At 28.2% G+C, this 18,193-nt stretch overlaps 1 protein-coding gene across 1 annotated transcript; it reads right to left on the bottom strand.

Annotated features, from left to right (window-relative positions):
• Positions 1–13,739: 13,739 nt before the first annotated feature.
• On the bottom strand, positions 13,740–15,068 carry LOC114195297 (uncharacterized). Its single transcript, XM_028085717.2, has 4 exons — positions 14,904–15,068; positions 14,557–14,685; positions 14,290–14,460; positions 13,740–14,073 (listed from the first exon to the last, which is right to left on the bottom strand). The coding sequence occupies exons 1-4, from the start codon at positions 14,979–14,981 to the stop codon at positions 13,981–13,983; spliced, it is 471 nt and encodes a 156-aa protein (XP_027941518.1). The 5' UTR covers positions 14,982–15,068; the 3' UTR covers positions 13,740–13,980.
• Positions 15,069–18,193: the final 3,125 nt, after the last annotated feature.

The raw sequence follows: 18,193 nt of genomic DNA, 5'->3' as shown, positions 1-18,193 counted from the left end.
CTTGAGTTTTTTATATTCACACTATAAATATTATTTTACCATTAAATTTTGTGAGATTGAGTTATAAAAAAAAATTACATGATAAGAAATTAATCTATTCTAGCAGCATATTTACAAATAGAAATAAAAATAAACATATAACATAAATTTAACATGATTTCTCATTTTACTTCTACAAATAGTTCACAAAATATCCTTATTCACTATATAATTTTTCTGACAAAAACAGTAAATTTTCATTTTTTTTATGAAAAACTACAAATCTTGTACAATTTTTCTCATATAAAATTGTGAACCTTCACATTCAAATTTGTTGCTAAATTTGCAAATCTTCACATATTTCCGTACAATTTTAGTGGTGAGTTGCAAATGTTTTCGTACAATTTTTATTAGACGAAAGATTACAAATCTTTCGATGATATAAAATAATTATTTAAATCCTTATTACTTACTAATATAATCTTAAAATCTATTCTAATAAAATTTAATAGACTTATTTTATCTTATTATAACTTATAAATATATGATATGTCATACATAAAAGACGTGTTTAGTGCATTCAAAATTTCATATCAACCTAAAATGGCCAAAGTAAATAATTGAACATAACCATACTTTAAATACTAATTTTATATAAGATTAAATTATACTTAAAATTCACTAATCTAAATGAAAAAAATATTTCCAAAATCCCCTTCTCAACAATCTCAACTTTGAGTGAGTCACTTTTCCACCAAATTTTTTTAGAGTTATCAAACTCCTCATTGCATCTATATGACCAATCTTCTTCGTGAATATCTTCTTTCTTTACCAAACTAAGTGCATTTGGTAGGAACCAACTCAGGCACCACTTTCTAAGCTAAAGCATTAAATCTCAGAGTCACTATTTATTCAAGAATAATTTTAAGACAGATTGTTCTATTTTTTTAGTGTTTTTCTTTTTTTCTTTTGTTAGTGGTCATATAATATGACTTCGGAGAATAAACTTGTCATCCCACCACTATTTATTTTTTATATTCTTCTTCAATTCAACATATTCAATGGTTTCAGAGTTTTTCTCCTAAGCTTCCCTTATCTTTCTCAATAATCAGACACAAATGTCCCCTCCCTGATTTTTTAAAACTTGTATAGCTATTTTTTTATTATTATATATGACACTCAAAATACTTTTTAGTATATTATTTAACTATTAAGCCTCGGCCAAGATATAATTGAAAATTAAATTTAATATATCTGAAATTATAAATAAATTGTAAAGTTGTACAATTTGTAACGTCCCATTATGCGAAATTAAAAGACACGTCACACAAAATAGTAATATGGAGTAGTCCAGGGGTCCTTAACACAACCCCTACAACTTGGGCACACCACGATGTCAACGGAAAACTAGATACAAGTCTATCAAAGAGGGTAGAGTAGTAATGTATAAAGCGATACATGGGCCATAGCCCTAAAGAAATCATGAATAAGATAAATCCAGCCCAGAAGGCTAAGCAGCGGAATCACCATTTCCTTGCTGACCACGAGAACCTCGCCCATCTGCTCCCATCAATCAAATTGATGATCATCGCAAGAAAGAAGAACCACATACAAGATAACCATACAACAAACAGGGTAAGCTAGAGCCAACAATATTTTCATCATACAGTCAAATATACTTTCACCATCCAATATCCATACAACAACCAAGCATGTTATGACTTTTCAATCAATACACTACGACTCGACTCGACTCATCCGGATACGTATAACTTGGTCGGATTCAGCGAATGCCCGCACTTGTGGTGGATACCTCTGCTCACCCCCGAGCTGCTCACCCCCGAGCTATGTGTTACAAGTGTTACGATGGATCAATTTTCCCTCACCACAAGGTTAGCCCTTAATGAATTTCGGGCCTCCTGCTACTCTCACCACAAGGTTAGCCCTTAATGAATTTCGGGCCTCCTGCTACTCTCACCACAGGAGTCAGTCCGCTCTAGGTGAGACTAACTGACCCCTTAGAGTGTCAGGATGCAACCTTACCTTGAATCCTTACCTAGTTATACAGATGGGGCACCACCATGGACACCCACTACCAGGGGCCATGGAATTACGTCCCGACCACTGAAGCGCAACCCCGGAGGTCCCACCTAGAGGCCCCAAGGAATTACACGCTGACACAGACCAACAACATTCATAAATCAGCAGTAAGAGAACATTAAATCATATTTACAATTCCATACCAATCCCTGAGATTAATTCCTTATACGCATCACATTTTGAATCCATACATCGAATCATCACCACCCCATGAGTCTAGGGCCTCATCTCATATCAATACCATGTTCCTTTAGTTCCAAATCACTCATTCATCTCACATGCCAAGTTCCCACAACACCCATCATTCATCTTTTATGAATCATGTCACGCATATATAGCAATCCATTAGGCATATATCCGTACATATGTACAAGTATCTCATCATGGCAGTCATACCCATACAATTCCAATCATAAGAGAGTAAACACACAACCAAACACAATACAGTCTTGCCCAATCCCTCGCTTAGGCTGAAGGGTCTCGCTCAGGCGAGTCCCCTTCGCCTAGGCGAGGGCTCAAAAAGGGCGTCAGGAAGCAACGCAGGATCTTGCTTAGGCGAGACCCCTCTCGCCTGGGCGAGATGCTCGCTCGCTCAAAATAAGGAGCGGGTCGCCTGGGCGACCACTCGCGTAAACTGGCCTGGGCGAGCCCCTGTTTGTCTCGCCTAGGCGAGACTGGCTCGCTTGAGCGAGATTAACAGGTCTCATCACTGTTTCACCTACTGCAGCCATGTTTTCCAACCAAACAAATCATGCAAGATATTCTCACGCATCAAAACGAAAGATCAGACCATAAAATCAACAACCAACTCATACACAGTTCAAAACGACTCGAAACTAGAAACCCTAACTTCCCGTACCTGAAAAAGGGCTAACCGAGCTTCGACACGGGACCTCGGAGCGCAACAACTCAAAGATGGGTTCGCAGAACTGGCGGGACAGCAGAACAGAACCAGGGAAACTGAATTAGCAGAGGCTTTTAATCGAAAACACAAAACAAGATAGCAAAAAGGGAACTAGAACTGCTGGAAGAGACACTTACATGGAGTATAAGTTCCTTTAGCTTAACGTGACAGTGGAACAAAACCCTAGCGGAGGGGGTTGACGGCTGCAGCTCAAGTTCTCTGAAATGGAATGAAAATGTGACTTAGGGCAACTGGAAAGGATTTTATCAACTGGGCCAGCCCCTTAGGCCCACTTACAAGGACAACCCTTTAGTTTAGGGCAAAAAAAATAATGAATAATATTAACGGGCCTTACACAATTTTTCTATAATAATGGTCCTCACAATAAAATGATTAAAAAATTAGATCTTAGGAGAACATATTAAAAATTTGTAATATAAGTTTTTATTTTAATTTCCTCTTATTTTTGTATGATAGTAATATTTAGAAAGTATTTTTTAGTCAGAGATAAATGTTGGTTCACTATGATTAAATTATGTTAAAGAAGTGTGAAACTGTTGGTTCACTATGATTAAATTATGTTAAAGAAGTGTGAAGAGGTTTCGAAAAGGTGTAGGGACTATAACAAAAATATTTTTGCTTAAATTGTGACACGGTTGAAAAAATACGGAATTTATGAAGAATGTATATAGGACAAATATAGTGTCCAAAAAAATTGTTAGACACGTTTTACGTTATTTTATAGAAATAAGTGTGCTTCCTGAGTTATCACTCGATATACACTTTCACACTTTTGTGTATCCATAGAACTCTTAAAGAGAGAGATAACAATCATATAAGGTTTTATGTTGTGTAAGAAACATAAAATTTATTAATTAAAGGATCAATAAGTAAATAAGTTAAAAATAAGAATAAAATAATAATTAAACTAATAAGGAGTAATTTTCTGATAATGTTACTATTTGGTCCACTTAGCAAAATAGTATAATTTATATCTATGTAAACCATAAACATAGAGACAGGATTTCCTCCCTCACAACTATCGTATGTTTCTCTACCTTAAATTCTTCAAGTAAGAGAGAGATGGTACAATATTGAGTCAAAGGAAGTGAAACCTTATATTATTATTGTTATTAATTAATCTAATTGGATCTTAGAACACTAAAGAACCATCTCATAGAAAGAAAATGCGAAAGTGATCTATCTTATTTAATTTTTAGAGCATGTTTCTGTTTTAAGAGCTACAAGGGTGATAGAAAACAAAATAACAAGATATATACTTATATAATTTTATGTACTAACAATGTCTTATCGACATCTTTTGGATGTCTTATTGAGATATCGTCTAGCCAATTTAAATAGTGGAAAATTGATTTTTTTTATAATTTTTTTCACACTGTGAACTTATTCATTGTAAACATTATTTGTTCTCTCTTTTGAGAGTGTTTATTTGTTATCTTAGGAGTTCTTAATATTAATGGGAGATTGAGAAATGTTATACTTGGAGAGGTTATACACGTATAATCTAGAGAGATTTGTATACTCATTGTTACCCTAAGAGATTTGTATACTTATTGTAACTTGGAGAAGTTTATGTGCTAGTTTTATTGAAAATTTATTTGATTACTAGAACCTCGTAAGTTTTTTCTTAAGGGACAGATGGACATAGTCTACGAGTTTGAGTGAACTAGTATAAAACTTTTTACCCTTCACCTATCCGTTTCAAGTTGTTTTAGTTTTGTGTTGTGTGAAAAAGAGTTTGACACTCTATTCAACTCCCTCTTTTTAGAGCCTATTGTCCCAACACTAAGGAAAGCTCTATGAAGTGATTTTTAATATTATTTTTGGTTAAATTGCTCACTACTTGTCATATCATTGACGGGATTTTATCGACAGACAAAAATTCATTTTCAATGGTGTTTGTTGACAGATTTAGAATTTTAATTACCAATATATATTTTCTTTCCTATAATCGATTTCTCAGTAAATTAGAATTTTTATTACCGTCGAAAAGCATTTGTCAATAATTGATTTGTTACTAAAATTCGTCGGTAAAATTTGTTTGGAAAATGGATGTCAAAGTTCTCAATTCGAAATTTTATCATATGGTAGTAAAATCCGTTAGTAGTAGATTTTTTTCAAAAATCCATCGATGAATTAATAGACGTCAATTTTCTTGCCAAATTCAACGAAATATTTTGTTATAAATTAATTGTGGATTGGTAAGAAGAAGAAAAGAAGAGAAGAAAGAAGAGGAGGACGAGAAGCAGGAGGAGGCGATGACAGTTGCAGAGGCGATGATGCCAACAGCAACAATGGCAAATGAGGTGGTGGTGGCAGTGACAACAATGACAAAGGAGGAGGAGGAGAAAGGTAGGAAGGAGGAGGAGTTGGAGGTGGCACACTTTGTTGCGGTAGTGACGAAGGAGGAGGAGAAGGAGTAAAGAAAAAAGAAGAAGAAGAAGAAGAAAAAGAAAGGAGGAGGAGGAAGAAGAAAATGAAATCACAATATTTACTGATGAATAATTATTGATGATCAAAATTCATTGTAAATTACAAACAGATGGTAACTAATAATAACTACCAACAAATTTTGTACGTTGATAATTATCCATGGATTTTCCTTATCTGTCGACAAATATTTTATCGATAAACTTTTGGTTGTCGGTCATTTTAATTTACAAACAATTTTTTATTATTGACGCTTCTGCCCATCAATAAATATATATTTTTTATTGTAATGATTTAGTATATTAAGATTCATTATAACATCCATTTTCAAGTGATAAACGTAAGTATCTTCGGTTGATATGAATTTTAATATTTTGATTGCTTATACCATGATATTTAATGTCGGAATATTTGTTAATTATTTGAGGAATCGATACTTAATACATATTTTTATACCTTGCTCAAAAGTAATATTATAATCATGTTAAAAAAAGTGCCTTACGGAAGAAGCTTTAAATAAATTACGATTAAGATATTTTTATTTCCATATATCTAATTATTTCATTAATTTCAATTATTACATTTCTTTCTCAAAGACACTATTTATAATCAAAGAAAAAAGCACAAAAAATATTTAATTAGGAATTTATACTTGGATAGAATTCGACCAACAATTTTATGTTAATACAATACTCTTGTCTACTCATTTTTAAAATAAGAACCAAACCTTGGTACCCTTACCAAGTAAAAAAGTTATGAATACTGGGGCGGGGCGGGTACGGGTATCATGATCCCATTCCCATCCCCATAATAAAAATTCATCCCCATCCCCATCCCCAAACCCAACGGGTATACAACTTTTGACCAATCCCCATCCCCACCGGGTAACGGGTATTTTCTTATACCCATACCCATACCCATTTTTTTATTGTTCCATATATCAATTAAATATTTTTTATAAAAAAAATTTAAAAATCACACCAACGGAATCATGATACTATCAAAATATTCAATATTAAAATAACATACTCTTTTTGATTTTCATGATGTCAAATATTAAGAAAAATATTATAATAGTATAAATCTCAAATTAAAGTATCAAATAACAACTAAATAAAATTCAAATAATTATATAAAAGCTAAAAAATTACACATTACTAAAATTTTATAATAACCAAAATATTTATTAATTTTACAAATGATCAGTGGTTTCATTTGCATTTGATCCACCTACACATAGAAAAAAAATGAAAAATTAGATATGATATAATAATTGAAATTGAAAATTTTAATTACTAGAATATAATGAATATAATGTACATTCTTCATCAGATTCATTCTCACTCATGAGAACATCTTTTCCTTTTAATTTTTTAACACCTACAAACACCAAATGTAGAATATTAGATGAGAATTCACAAAAAATACTAACAAAAAATATTAATAAATTTGAGTAACTTACCTAGATGGTTTGAGTTCCATATCCAACTTCTTGTACACATCAAAGCCTCTATAGTAAATAATTAAACATTATCATGAAACAAAAAATAAATAATAAATAAAATTATCATAAAGGAGTAAAGATAATTAAATGTGTGACCCAAATTTGAGAATATCCATTTGAACATAACATAACAGAAAAAAAAATGTATAATTAAGATTATGATAAAAGGAAAAGTACCTTGAAGATCTGCTTAAACCTTAAAGAACAAGCCAAACAATTAAAAGAGAGTAAAAAAGTGTATAACCAAAGTAGTAACAAAAAGAAGAGCTACAAAATAAGAGTCAAACATTTTCATGAAAATAAATAAATAAATAAAGATAATCAAATGTGTAACCTAAAAATTATTTCATAGAATGAAATTGAGGAACACCTATTTGAACATAACCATGTACAGAGAGTAAAAATTATGTAATAAGAAGAAGAAAAATTACCTTCAAAATTAAATCTTGAAAAACAAACCAGACAATTGAGAGAGTAAACAAAGTGTATAACAAAAAACAAAGAGAATGAGAAATATGTTATATATATATATATATATATATATATATATATATATATATTATATTATATTATATATTATATTACTATGTATATATATATTATATGTGTGGATATCTTATGTTTATATATATATATATATAATTATTTTTATATATTATATTATATTATATATTATATTATTATTACTATGTATATATATTATATGTGTGGATATCTTATGTTTATATATATATATATATATATATATATATATATATATATATTATAGATATATATTTATTTTAAGTATATATTATATTATATTATATAATAATATAAATATAATAATATATATTATATTATTATGTATATATATATCATATATATATATATGCGTAGATATTTTATGCTTTTATATATATATATATATATATATATATATATATATATATATATATATATATATATATATATATATATATATATATATATATATATATATATATATTTCTTTTAAATTTTTATAAATTTGTCATGTTATAAATTTGTTTATAAAAGATTTCACTAGTTAAATGATTAATTTGTTTTATATGTATATATTATATATATTATATTATATTATTATGTATATATATTATATGTATATTATATTATATTATATTACATGTATATGTGTAAATATATATATATATATATATATATATATATAAATAAGTATATTTTATTTATATGTATATATACTATATTATATTATATTATATTATATTATATTATATTATATTATATTATATTATATTTTATGTGTAAATATATTATTTATTTATATATATTTTTTAGATTATTTAATAAATTATAAATAGTTTAGTAATTTAAGCGGGGACGGGTATTTGGGCGGGTATATATATATCCTCATCCCCATCCCCATCCCAGTTGAAAATTTCGGATATTACCCATACCCATACCCAGTCAAAGCGGGGATTCCCCGTCAAAACGGGAACGGGTTCGGGTGATACCCACGGACACGGGTTTATTTGTCATCTCTACTTATACCATGATATTTAATGTCGGAATATTTGTTAATTATTTGAGGAATCGATACTTAATACATATTTTTATACCTTGCTCAAAAGTAATATTATAATCATGTTAAAAAAAGTGCCTTACGGAAGAAGCTTTAAATAAATTACGATTAAGATATTTTTATTTCCATATATCTAATTATTTCATTAATTTCAATTATTACATTTCTTCCTCAAAGACACTATTTATAATCAAAGAAAAAAGCACAAAAAATATTTAATTAGGAATTTATACTTGGATAGAATTCGACCAACAATTTTATGTTAATACAATACTCTTGTCTACTCATTTTTAAAATAAGAACCAAACCTTGGTACCCTTACCAAGTAAAAAAGTTATGAATACTGAAATCTTGTCAAGTTTCTTAAACATTACCAGTTATTAGAAAGATAAGAAGAGGTCTAAAAGAGATTGACATGAGAAGTATATATAATATACATGTGGATATCACAAAACACAATTTTGATTTTTTTATTATCCGCTTATTATCAATATTTACTCTCACATTTCCAAGATGATTTTGATATAACAAACCAAGTTTTTGAGTTTGTATGTCTATTTGGACATGTCAATACTTCAAAGAGATTTGCAAGATAAAAATTTATTGTGCACGAACATGTTGAGTTCTATAGAAAAAGTGTCAACCCAAAGGAAATCATATTCAACATAACTATATATAAAAACTTGCCCACGCATAAACAATTAAGAATTCTAACTAAATTTACATGAATTTATTGTTGTGTATACATTAGTTTTTGTAAAACTTTCAATATGTCTACTAAAAGACTTAAAAAAGTTCACCTTAAATATTTTACTATGTGAAGCTATTCTCTCATACTATGAGTGTTCACTCTAGTGAATATTTATTTTTATAATCACATTCAAACAACTTTTGTAAGACTAAAAATGGCATTGTGTACTAAAAAAAGTCATAAATGTCAATTATTAAAGACTACTAATATTTTTTTTTTAAAAAGAAGGTATGTTTCTACTTGAGTGTTAAATAAGATTCCCACTCTAGGTGAAATTTGTGCATCTAGAAATGGATTAAGAATTAATCATATTGAGTAAAATCGGTGTTAATGAAATTACTAAAGAAAATTATATTTAGAAGGATTTTAGAATATCTATACAAAAATGTACATGAAATTGATGTTTGCGAACTTTTATAAAAATTTCAGAGGAAAATTTTCACAAATTATTGTAAACTAATTTGAGTTAGTATTATTTAATTATTTATTGTATTTTATATAACTTAGATTTTAAGCTCTCTAGTTGAAAGTCAAGGAAGTTTTTGTTCCCAATTAATGATGCTAATGTTTCACTTCCAAATTCAGTATGATAACACCGTTAGGTTCAATCACCACATCTGAAGTATTATTCATCTTGAAGTTTGAACCTCCTAATACAATTTTGTCCTTAAAAGATGTTTTGAAGGGTTAAAGGAGGAAAGTATATTTAAATTGTCATTTATCTCGACTCTTAAACGATGTGAGCCTACTGAGTGTACCTGAACAAGTCCCCACTAGAGAGATGATTCACACCTTTGGAGCGTTGTTTTCCTCCCCAAAGACGATGAAAATGTTCCAATACACTCAATAGTCCAACATAGCTTATGAGTTCAAGCTAATATACAATGACGTAATATGTTAAAAAGTCATTTTAAAAAAATATCAATATAATATTTATACAAATAATAAATTTGGTTTAAAATTAGAGAGAGACAATATTGCTCCAATTTTAAAAAAAATTGGGACTAAATTGAATTAAAGAGACATATATTTGATTAACAAAATATGAGTTAATAATATACAATCATATACAATATGTTAAAAAATCATTTTTAATAAAAAATATTAATGTAACATTTATATAAATAATAAATTTGGTTTCACTTTGGATAGAGACAATATTGCTCTATCTCTATAAATATTGAAACTAAATTGATTCAAATAGACATATAGAAACTAAATTGAGATCAAGACAATGACACTTTAACACTGATAGTGATACATCACATTGTCATGTGATACTAACAATGTCATAGGAACATGACATATGAACAAAAAAAATTGTAATTTTTTAAAGAATAAAAAATCACTTACACATATTAACATGTGACATATTATTAACGTCGTTAGTCATTTTGTTTTAAATGAACTAATTAAAACGCAATTAAAACAAAAATTTAAGTGGATATCAATTTAAAATTTTACATCTACAAATAATTAAACCTAAAATTTATTAAAATAAGCCTATCCAATTCTTTAGAAATATATTTTATTAAATTAGTAAATTCTCATTCTAATTAATAATTTATAAGCTTAAATGACTTTTTAGTCTCTTTTAAAGTTTTACATATTTTGCGTATACGTATGACTTTTAATATTTTGTTATGTTTTGTTCCAATAATTTTTTTTTTTAATTTTAGTGTATTTATAAATATCCGTTAAGTGATGTGTATATTAATTGACACATACGTGTATATTAATTGACACGTCCGCATATGAGTATGAATTACCCTACGCGTGTAATTTCTTTATTCAATAAATTTCTACACTTTTTTATTCCTAATATATTTTTTCTCATTTTAATTTTTTTATTTCTGTAGTCTTTATGTTTGTTGGCATGTTTTAAACAGGGAATTTTCATTTAACTGATTATGTCAACGGTAGAATAATTTATGTATTTTTAAAAATTATTTTATTAAAAACAAAATCGATGTGATGGAAAAATCTATATTGGTTAGGTTTATTCCCCTATTTTTCAAAACTTTTCACGAAAATGGTGAACTTTAAGGAGGATAAATATTGATATACTTTTTTCTTGAAATTCTTCATCTTCTTTAAATTCTATCATCAAACACGAAATGCAAAAAAGGTGCGAAGCAGAAGAAAACTGAATTATTTGCACCATATTAATTATTCTTTTTTCTTTAAAATAAAATTGTTTTTTAATATTGTACATGTGTCAATTATAATTAATTACTCTGCAACATTTAGAATATGGACCAAACTAAAAGTAAATGGGACCAAAAACAGAAATTAAAAGTTATTGAAAAACAAAAAAATAATTAATACACATGTCTATGTAAGTTTTATTCAATCTTTGACGTGTCACTCATCACTGCAACATATTAATTACTTTTGTTTTTCTAAGAAAATGATTTTAGATAAACGTGTCAAATCCAGTAAACTACATACACATGGTCACCTATTACTCACCACCTCTTAGGTCCAGTTTGTTTTAGCATATGGAAAAGCACAGATTTATTTTTCATGGAGAAAGTACATAAAATAAGGTAAATAGGAACGAAAAACAAAAAAAACAAAAAAATCTTTGCTTAACTTTCTCTTCAATAAAGAGGTTCTTAAAGAAAGTTGCATACACTTTTATTTTCTAAATAAATAATTCAAATAAAATTATTAGAATAATAAATAAAATAGATTTTTTTTATTTTTTAAATTTTATAATAGTTTTTATTTTTATTTAAATTTATTTTAACTTTAATTTATATATCTAAAAATTATTATTTTACTAAATTATTTTACAAATTATATTTTAAATATTATACATTTAAAAGGTTTAAACCCTCAATTTGTCTTTTTTTCTTTTTTGAAAATTTCAATTTAGTCCTCCAATAACTTCTCTTAATTGGATTCTTATTGTTTAAAATGTGTAATAATTAAGTTTTGTTGTTAGTATTGAGCTAATAACATTAAATATGTGTCACATATTAATTTGTGATTTTTTTCTAAATATTTTAATTTTCTTTTAATTTTTTTTGTCACGTGTCAAATCAACATTGGGTCATGTGGCAGTGTGATATGATAATTGCAGTGTCATGTGATACTATTAGTGCCATGTCATTGATTTTATTTTCAATTTGGTATTTATTTTAATCTCAATTTAGTTCATATATTTATTACAGACTTAATCTCATCGTCTCAATTTTTGTTAAAATGAAGTAATTCTGTCCTTCTCCAAATTAATAATAAATTTAATTTTGATATGAATGTTATACTGATATTAGAATTAAACTTGACATTTTTTTTATAAATATATTATAGTGATATTTATGAAATTAATTTTAAATTAACTCTATTTAAAAACATTTTAACTAGATTAAATTTATTTAAATTTATATTTTATATTGAACTTCATTTAAATTTTGTTTTAAATTATAAATTTAATTTTATTTCAAATATATTTATTTCAAATATATTTGAAATTTATATTTCAAAAAATTTATAGTTTAAATAATTTTATATATAATTATTTAAAATATAAATTCAAATAAAAATAATATTAAAGTATGATGCAATAAATTTATTTGAAATATAAATTTAAATAATGTTAAATGCAAAATATAAATTTAAATTAACTTAATCTTATTTAATAAAAATATCATTATAACATTCATATAAAATTAAATTTGTTATCAATTTGGAAAGGGATAAAATTGGTTCATTTTTAACAAAAGTTGAGACTAAATTGAAATTAAATCATAACAAATATAAGAATTAAATTAAGACATAAATAACAAATATAGATACCAAATTGAGATTAAGTCTGACGCTAATAATGACACATAACACACAAACATTGTCACATGACACAAGGCTGATTTAACACGTATGCAATTTAAAAGAAAAATTAAAAAGTTTAAAAAGAGATTAAAAAATAAAAAAAGTAAAAAAAAATCACCAACTGATCCATGAGATATATTTAAGGTATATTATTAGCACATTAATAACTTAAAAAACCTAATTATTACACATGTTTAAAAATAAGAACTCAGCTGAAACAAGTTAAAATCTAAGTACCAAATTAAGATTTTCAAAGGAAAACAAAATAAAGGTTTAAATTTATTTAAAAATTTTAGTGAGACCAAAATAAATAAGAAAACAGACACCGGTACCTCTACCTCCTAATCTTCGAGTTGTCATTTAACAAATATATCTTCAATTAGCAGTAATAGAAATCAAAACAAAAAAAAAATCTTTTATTAAAGACCAAAACAACTTTTTACTCATAATTATATACAAAATTCACAGATTTAGGAAAAGTTAAAATGTTACTTAATTCTAATTGATATCATTCATGTTAGTCCTTTTCGTTTGTATGCACTTTTACGTTATATCATGAGACTTCATCAAACTTATTTTATATTGATGGTTCTCATTAATGTCAAGGAGCAACATAAATGGCGTTTTCTAAAATAAAGCAACAACAATTCAGTTCTTTTCTAAAAAGTAATTTTTTATTAAAACCAGCCGAAATGAGGGTTTTTCTTTTTGGATCTGAAATATTTACATCACACCTCTTTCACACACTCGAAACATAAGAACTTGAAACAAAATAACACTGCGCTGTAGATTGGGCTAATTCAGATAACACTTCGAACGATGAAACAACGAAATAAACTGAGAAATAACGAAAAGAAAACTTGTTCTCATCATAAAACAGGTTCATTGCAGGATCAACATTGCTTTGTGACTTCCTTCCAGTTTTTTATAGCCTGAGACACCTTTTCCTCAATCGCTTGTGCATCCACATTAGAGGTGTTGTTCTCCTGGAACATCATCAACACAAAAAGTTCAATCGGGTCAGTGACATCATCCAAATAATTGAGGTCGCATTACAGTGCTCATAATTTCTTCTCACACACTATGTTTCAGACATCATCGGAGGTTACAGTGACAGGATTCATGATTCAGAATTGCATGCAGTTTGTTTTGTGTCTGAAAATGTGTTTGCATGTTTGAGTAGTGTTTAGTATTATACTTACTTTGATTGCGAATGCTTCTATAGAGAAGCTCTGGACACAAGAAGCCCTAGCGTGAAGCACATCAAGACCAAGCTTTTCAAAGGCTTCCAAGATGAATGTCAACAGCCCCTGGCAACTCTTTTCACACACCACCTTGATCATAAACCCCTCTTCTTTAGTTTCCACCTTAATCTGCAAAAAACCATGAACAAAAAAGATTCCTTTCACTTCAACCATTTCTCGATTAAATCACACAGCTTTTGGGGTTCTTAAATAAATCTTACACACCACAGGCGTTGAACTGTTATCGATGGCATTTTGTGCTGCAGCAACTGCTAATTGGTTCAATTCCTGCAACTTTTTCTTCAAACCACGTATGTACCTCGATGCACTCAGTATCAGAGAGGTTTTACGCCGCTGCATCAACCAACAAAAACAATCCACCATTTTTTTTCAACATCAACCTCGATCAGTTCTTGAACAATACAGGAGCAAAAAGAAGCAAGAAAAACAAGAAAGCAAGTAGAATGAAGGACTGATATATATCGAAACAAGAATATTATTAAAAATGGAGAAGTTTTGACTAAAACATCAGATAATTAAAAGGGAGAAAAGAGAAATGAGTAATTAATCACCGCATGGGAGTTAGTGATTGAACGAAGCTTTTGTATGCTCCTATACAGTACTGTTCTCCTGTGAACCCTGTAAACCATTTTCTCTCTTTCTTTCTCTCTTTTTTTTTCCTCTCTCTCTCTCTCTCACACACACACACACACACACTATGAAGAGAACTATATATAAAGAAATCCGAACAGAAGTGTGTGGTTAGTGAAAAGGACGAGAACAAAGAATCTTGTTGGTCACATGTGAAACAGATATGGAGTTACCGTAGGTAGCAATTGTTTTAACCTTTTACTTTATAGGGACAAACTTGTTTTTTTTTTAATCCTGCTAAATAATTCATAATCATCAGAGTTAAATTTGTTCTATCAGCAGATTAATATATGCAGCATATAGCAGATTTTTTTTTTCTTACTCCAGGTACATGTATAAAAAATCAATTAATAGTGTTACATGAAACCATGGTTTCACTTTTCGGTTGACCCTGTTTGAAGGGCTTAATAAATTGCTCAAGGGAATATCATGTTAAGGTTAGAAGAATCAGTGGCTAATGCCATATTTATTTAGCATTGTACTAGTTGCATTGTACATATATTAAATATAATTAATATTAAATTGTGGAAAAGTGATTGTTCATTAAAATGTTTGATGTTGCAATTATTATTAGAGTAATTGAGAAAAAAGAAAATCATTATGATATGAAGTGGTCCTACCCTTTGGAGACCACCATAGACACTAATTGCAGATAAGATACCACGTTCTTCAAGACATATTAGATGAACTCCATCTTGTGATCCTCATCCATATCTAATAACAAGCCAACACCATGGTATATGCCAAATCTTCTATCTTCATTTCACCAATATCGAAACATCTCTTATTACTGTAATTTTAATTTCATTAACACATATTTTACAGATGGATTTTTAAATTAAAAAATTTCATTATTTAAGATAATTTATATTATTGGATGGCAACTGAATAAATTTCAATGAAATTGTAAAATGTTAAGATTATTACTTCACTATAATATGTTTCCATCAATAATAATTTTTTAATTAATATATAAGATTAAAATTGATTAACTACATTAACTTGATCAAACATCCGGAATTTCTAAATTCAAACCTTACAATTTTTTTAAGTGTTATATTTTTGAAATATTTTTATTTCTATGATATGTCATTTTCAAATTCAAACCAACACTAAATTATACTTTTGCCCTTCACCTTTTCAATTTACGAGTAAAATAAAAGTGTTATAAATATTCTATTAAAATTAAGAAAACTTATTATATTCTTGGTATCTGAAAAACATATTTAAAAGGGGAATTAAATGAGTAATGCTTTGTACTTTTGGACCAAAATTTGTAAAACTGATTTTTAATAGACATTATCCAGATGTGAATGGTTTTATACTTAAACTAGTTAAATAGAATTTAACCTAACATGAAAGCTATCCAAAGATTGTTTCAACTTAAACGAGAGTTGGAATCATGATCAATTTCTAAGAAATTAAGTTAGATTTAAAATTCATATTTTAATATAGTATCAAAATTATGAGTTAGAGTCTAGTTTAACAGAATTTGTTTATTGTTCTGCGACCATTCATTAATATTTAGTTTCACATTTAAGATGTATATAACTAAACATAAAGAGGCGTGTTGAAATTTTCAAGTAGGCCGGTGAGAGAAATGGAGTTTTTAACATTATTATAATATTAAGTTTTTGATGACGAAGGAAATGAAGAATGTGCAAGCTGGTACAGTTGTGTGGCGTGTGAAATAAGGCTTGGCTGTATATACGCATAGCAGAGATGAAAGATGAAAGGTGTGGGGTCAGTAAGAGAAGAGCATTGAGAAAAGAAACGTTCTTCTTTCTGCATGGCAACGTGATGAAGCAATGAAAGAGATGGTGAGTGAGTGAGGTTAAGTTTACATGCTGGAAAGGAATCTCCATTGTTGATTGAGACACAAATCCATAGTGGCAACTAGCCAAGCTAAGTGTCAAAAACATGTTACAGTTTTATGTGCCATCTTTGGATGCCTCCAAGCCTTTCTCACGGGGAAGGGATTCTCTCTCTCTCCCTCTGTTCTTCATTTGGCTTCTGCTACCAACAAAAGTTAAACAAACTTTGTTTTTTATCATGCATGTGTTCATGAGAAAGAAAATTCGATGCCATTTGGCAATTCTTTTCAGTTTCTTTCCAAACCTTAGAGTTAAAAAGGTTGCAAGATATGTCGTGTTCAATCTGTCGTTTGTTATTTGATTCTTGTGGAACCATCAAAATTTAAATCATAAATTAAGTAACATTTTAGATTTTCTGCTGCCATTTTCTCATTTACTCACTCAACTCTTTCTTTAAAATTACAAACAGGTAAATGGAAAAATTAATCATCTTCCTTTTGTCTTAACTCAAACTTTTCACTTTGGATTCCTATCAAAATTCTCACTCCCCTTCGCTAAACAATAAATAAAATCTGAATGCTAGTATAAAAGTACTGCAACCCTATATACCTTATTTCCATCCAGTATCTTTCATTAGGACCATCTCAACATATAAATAAATGAAATTCAGAAACAATTAATTTACAATTTTAATTAGAGAAACGATACAATTTCAGAAAATCAGTAATATACACCCCATTCAAAAATTAAAGGAATACGCAAGACAAAAATGATTTTGTTTGATGAAATTATTTTGCAATGCTAAGTTTTTCTCTAGAACAATTTCCAAAGGAATAAATCTGCTAGCAATAAAGTTTATAGTCTATAGTTTACATTTTGTAAACCTATTCTTAAATAACATATCTTTAATTATTATATTTCCCTTTACAGTGTTGATGAAAAAATTCATAAAGAGATTGTCTTTAGTTTAAATAAACATGGAGCTCTCCAAATCCTAATGGGTTTGGTGGAATTTTCGATCAAAACACTAAAAAAATAAAAGCAAATAGTTTTTAAGAATTAGTATCAGCCAAATTTTATAATGCTATTAGAATTGGATAATCTAATTATTTAAGATTAAATTATGCTTTAAACCTAATTTTCGTAACAAAATATCGATTTCTTCCTTCTATTTTTGTTTATCTCAATTTTAGTTCTTATTTTGGAAGATTTGATGTTATCATATTCTTTTCGTAAGTTGTGTAGTAACAATATTAAAGAGGTGTTACATGTTAGTTCTTAGATTTTTTTTTTATTTTTTTAAAATTAAAAATGTGTCACGTGTTGAGTTGATGTTATGTCGTAGCAGTAACAGTGACAAAGTGCCACATGTCATTGTTACACTAGATGTCATTTCC

The sequence above is a fragment of the Vigna unguiculata genome, chromosome 8, assembly GCF_037176805.1.
Source record: "Vigna unguiculata cultivar grain cowpea cultivar isolate G323 ecotype 2 chromosome 8, ASM3717680v1, whole genome shotgun sequence".
NCBI lineage: Eukaryota > Viridiplantae > Streptophyta > Magnoliopsida > Fabales > Fabaceae > Vigna > Vigna unguiculata.
Note: the sequence above shows the minus strand (reverse complement) of the source record. Positions and strands in the feature narration are given on the sequence as shown.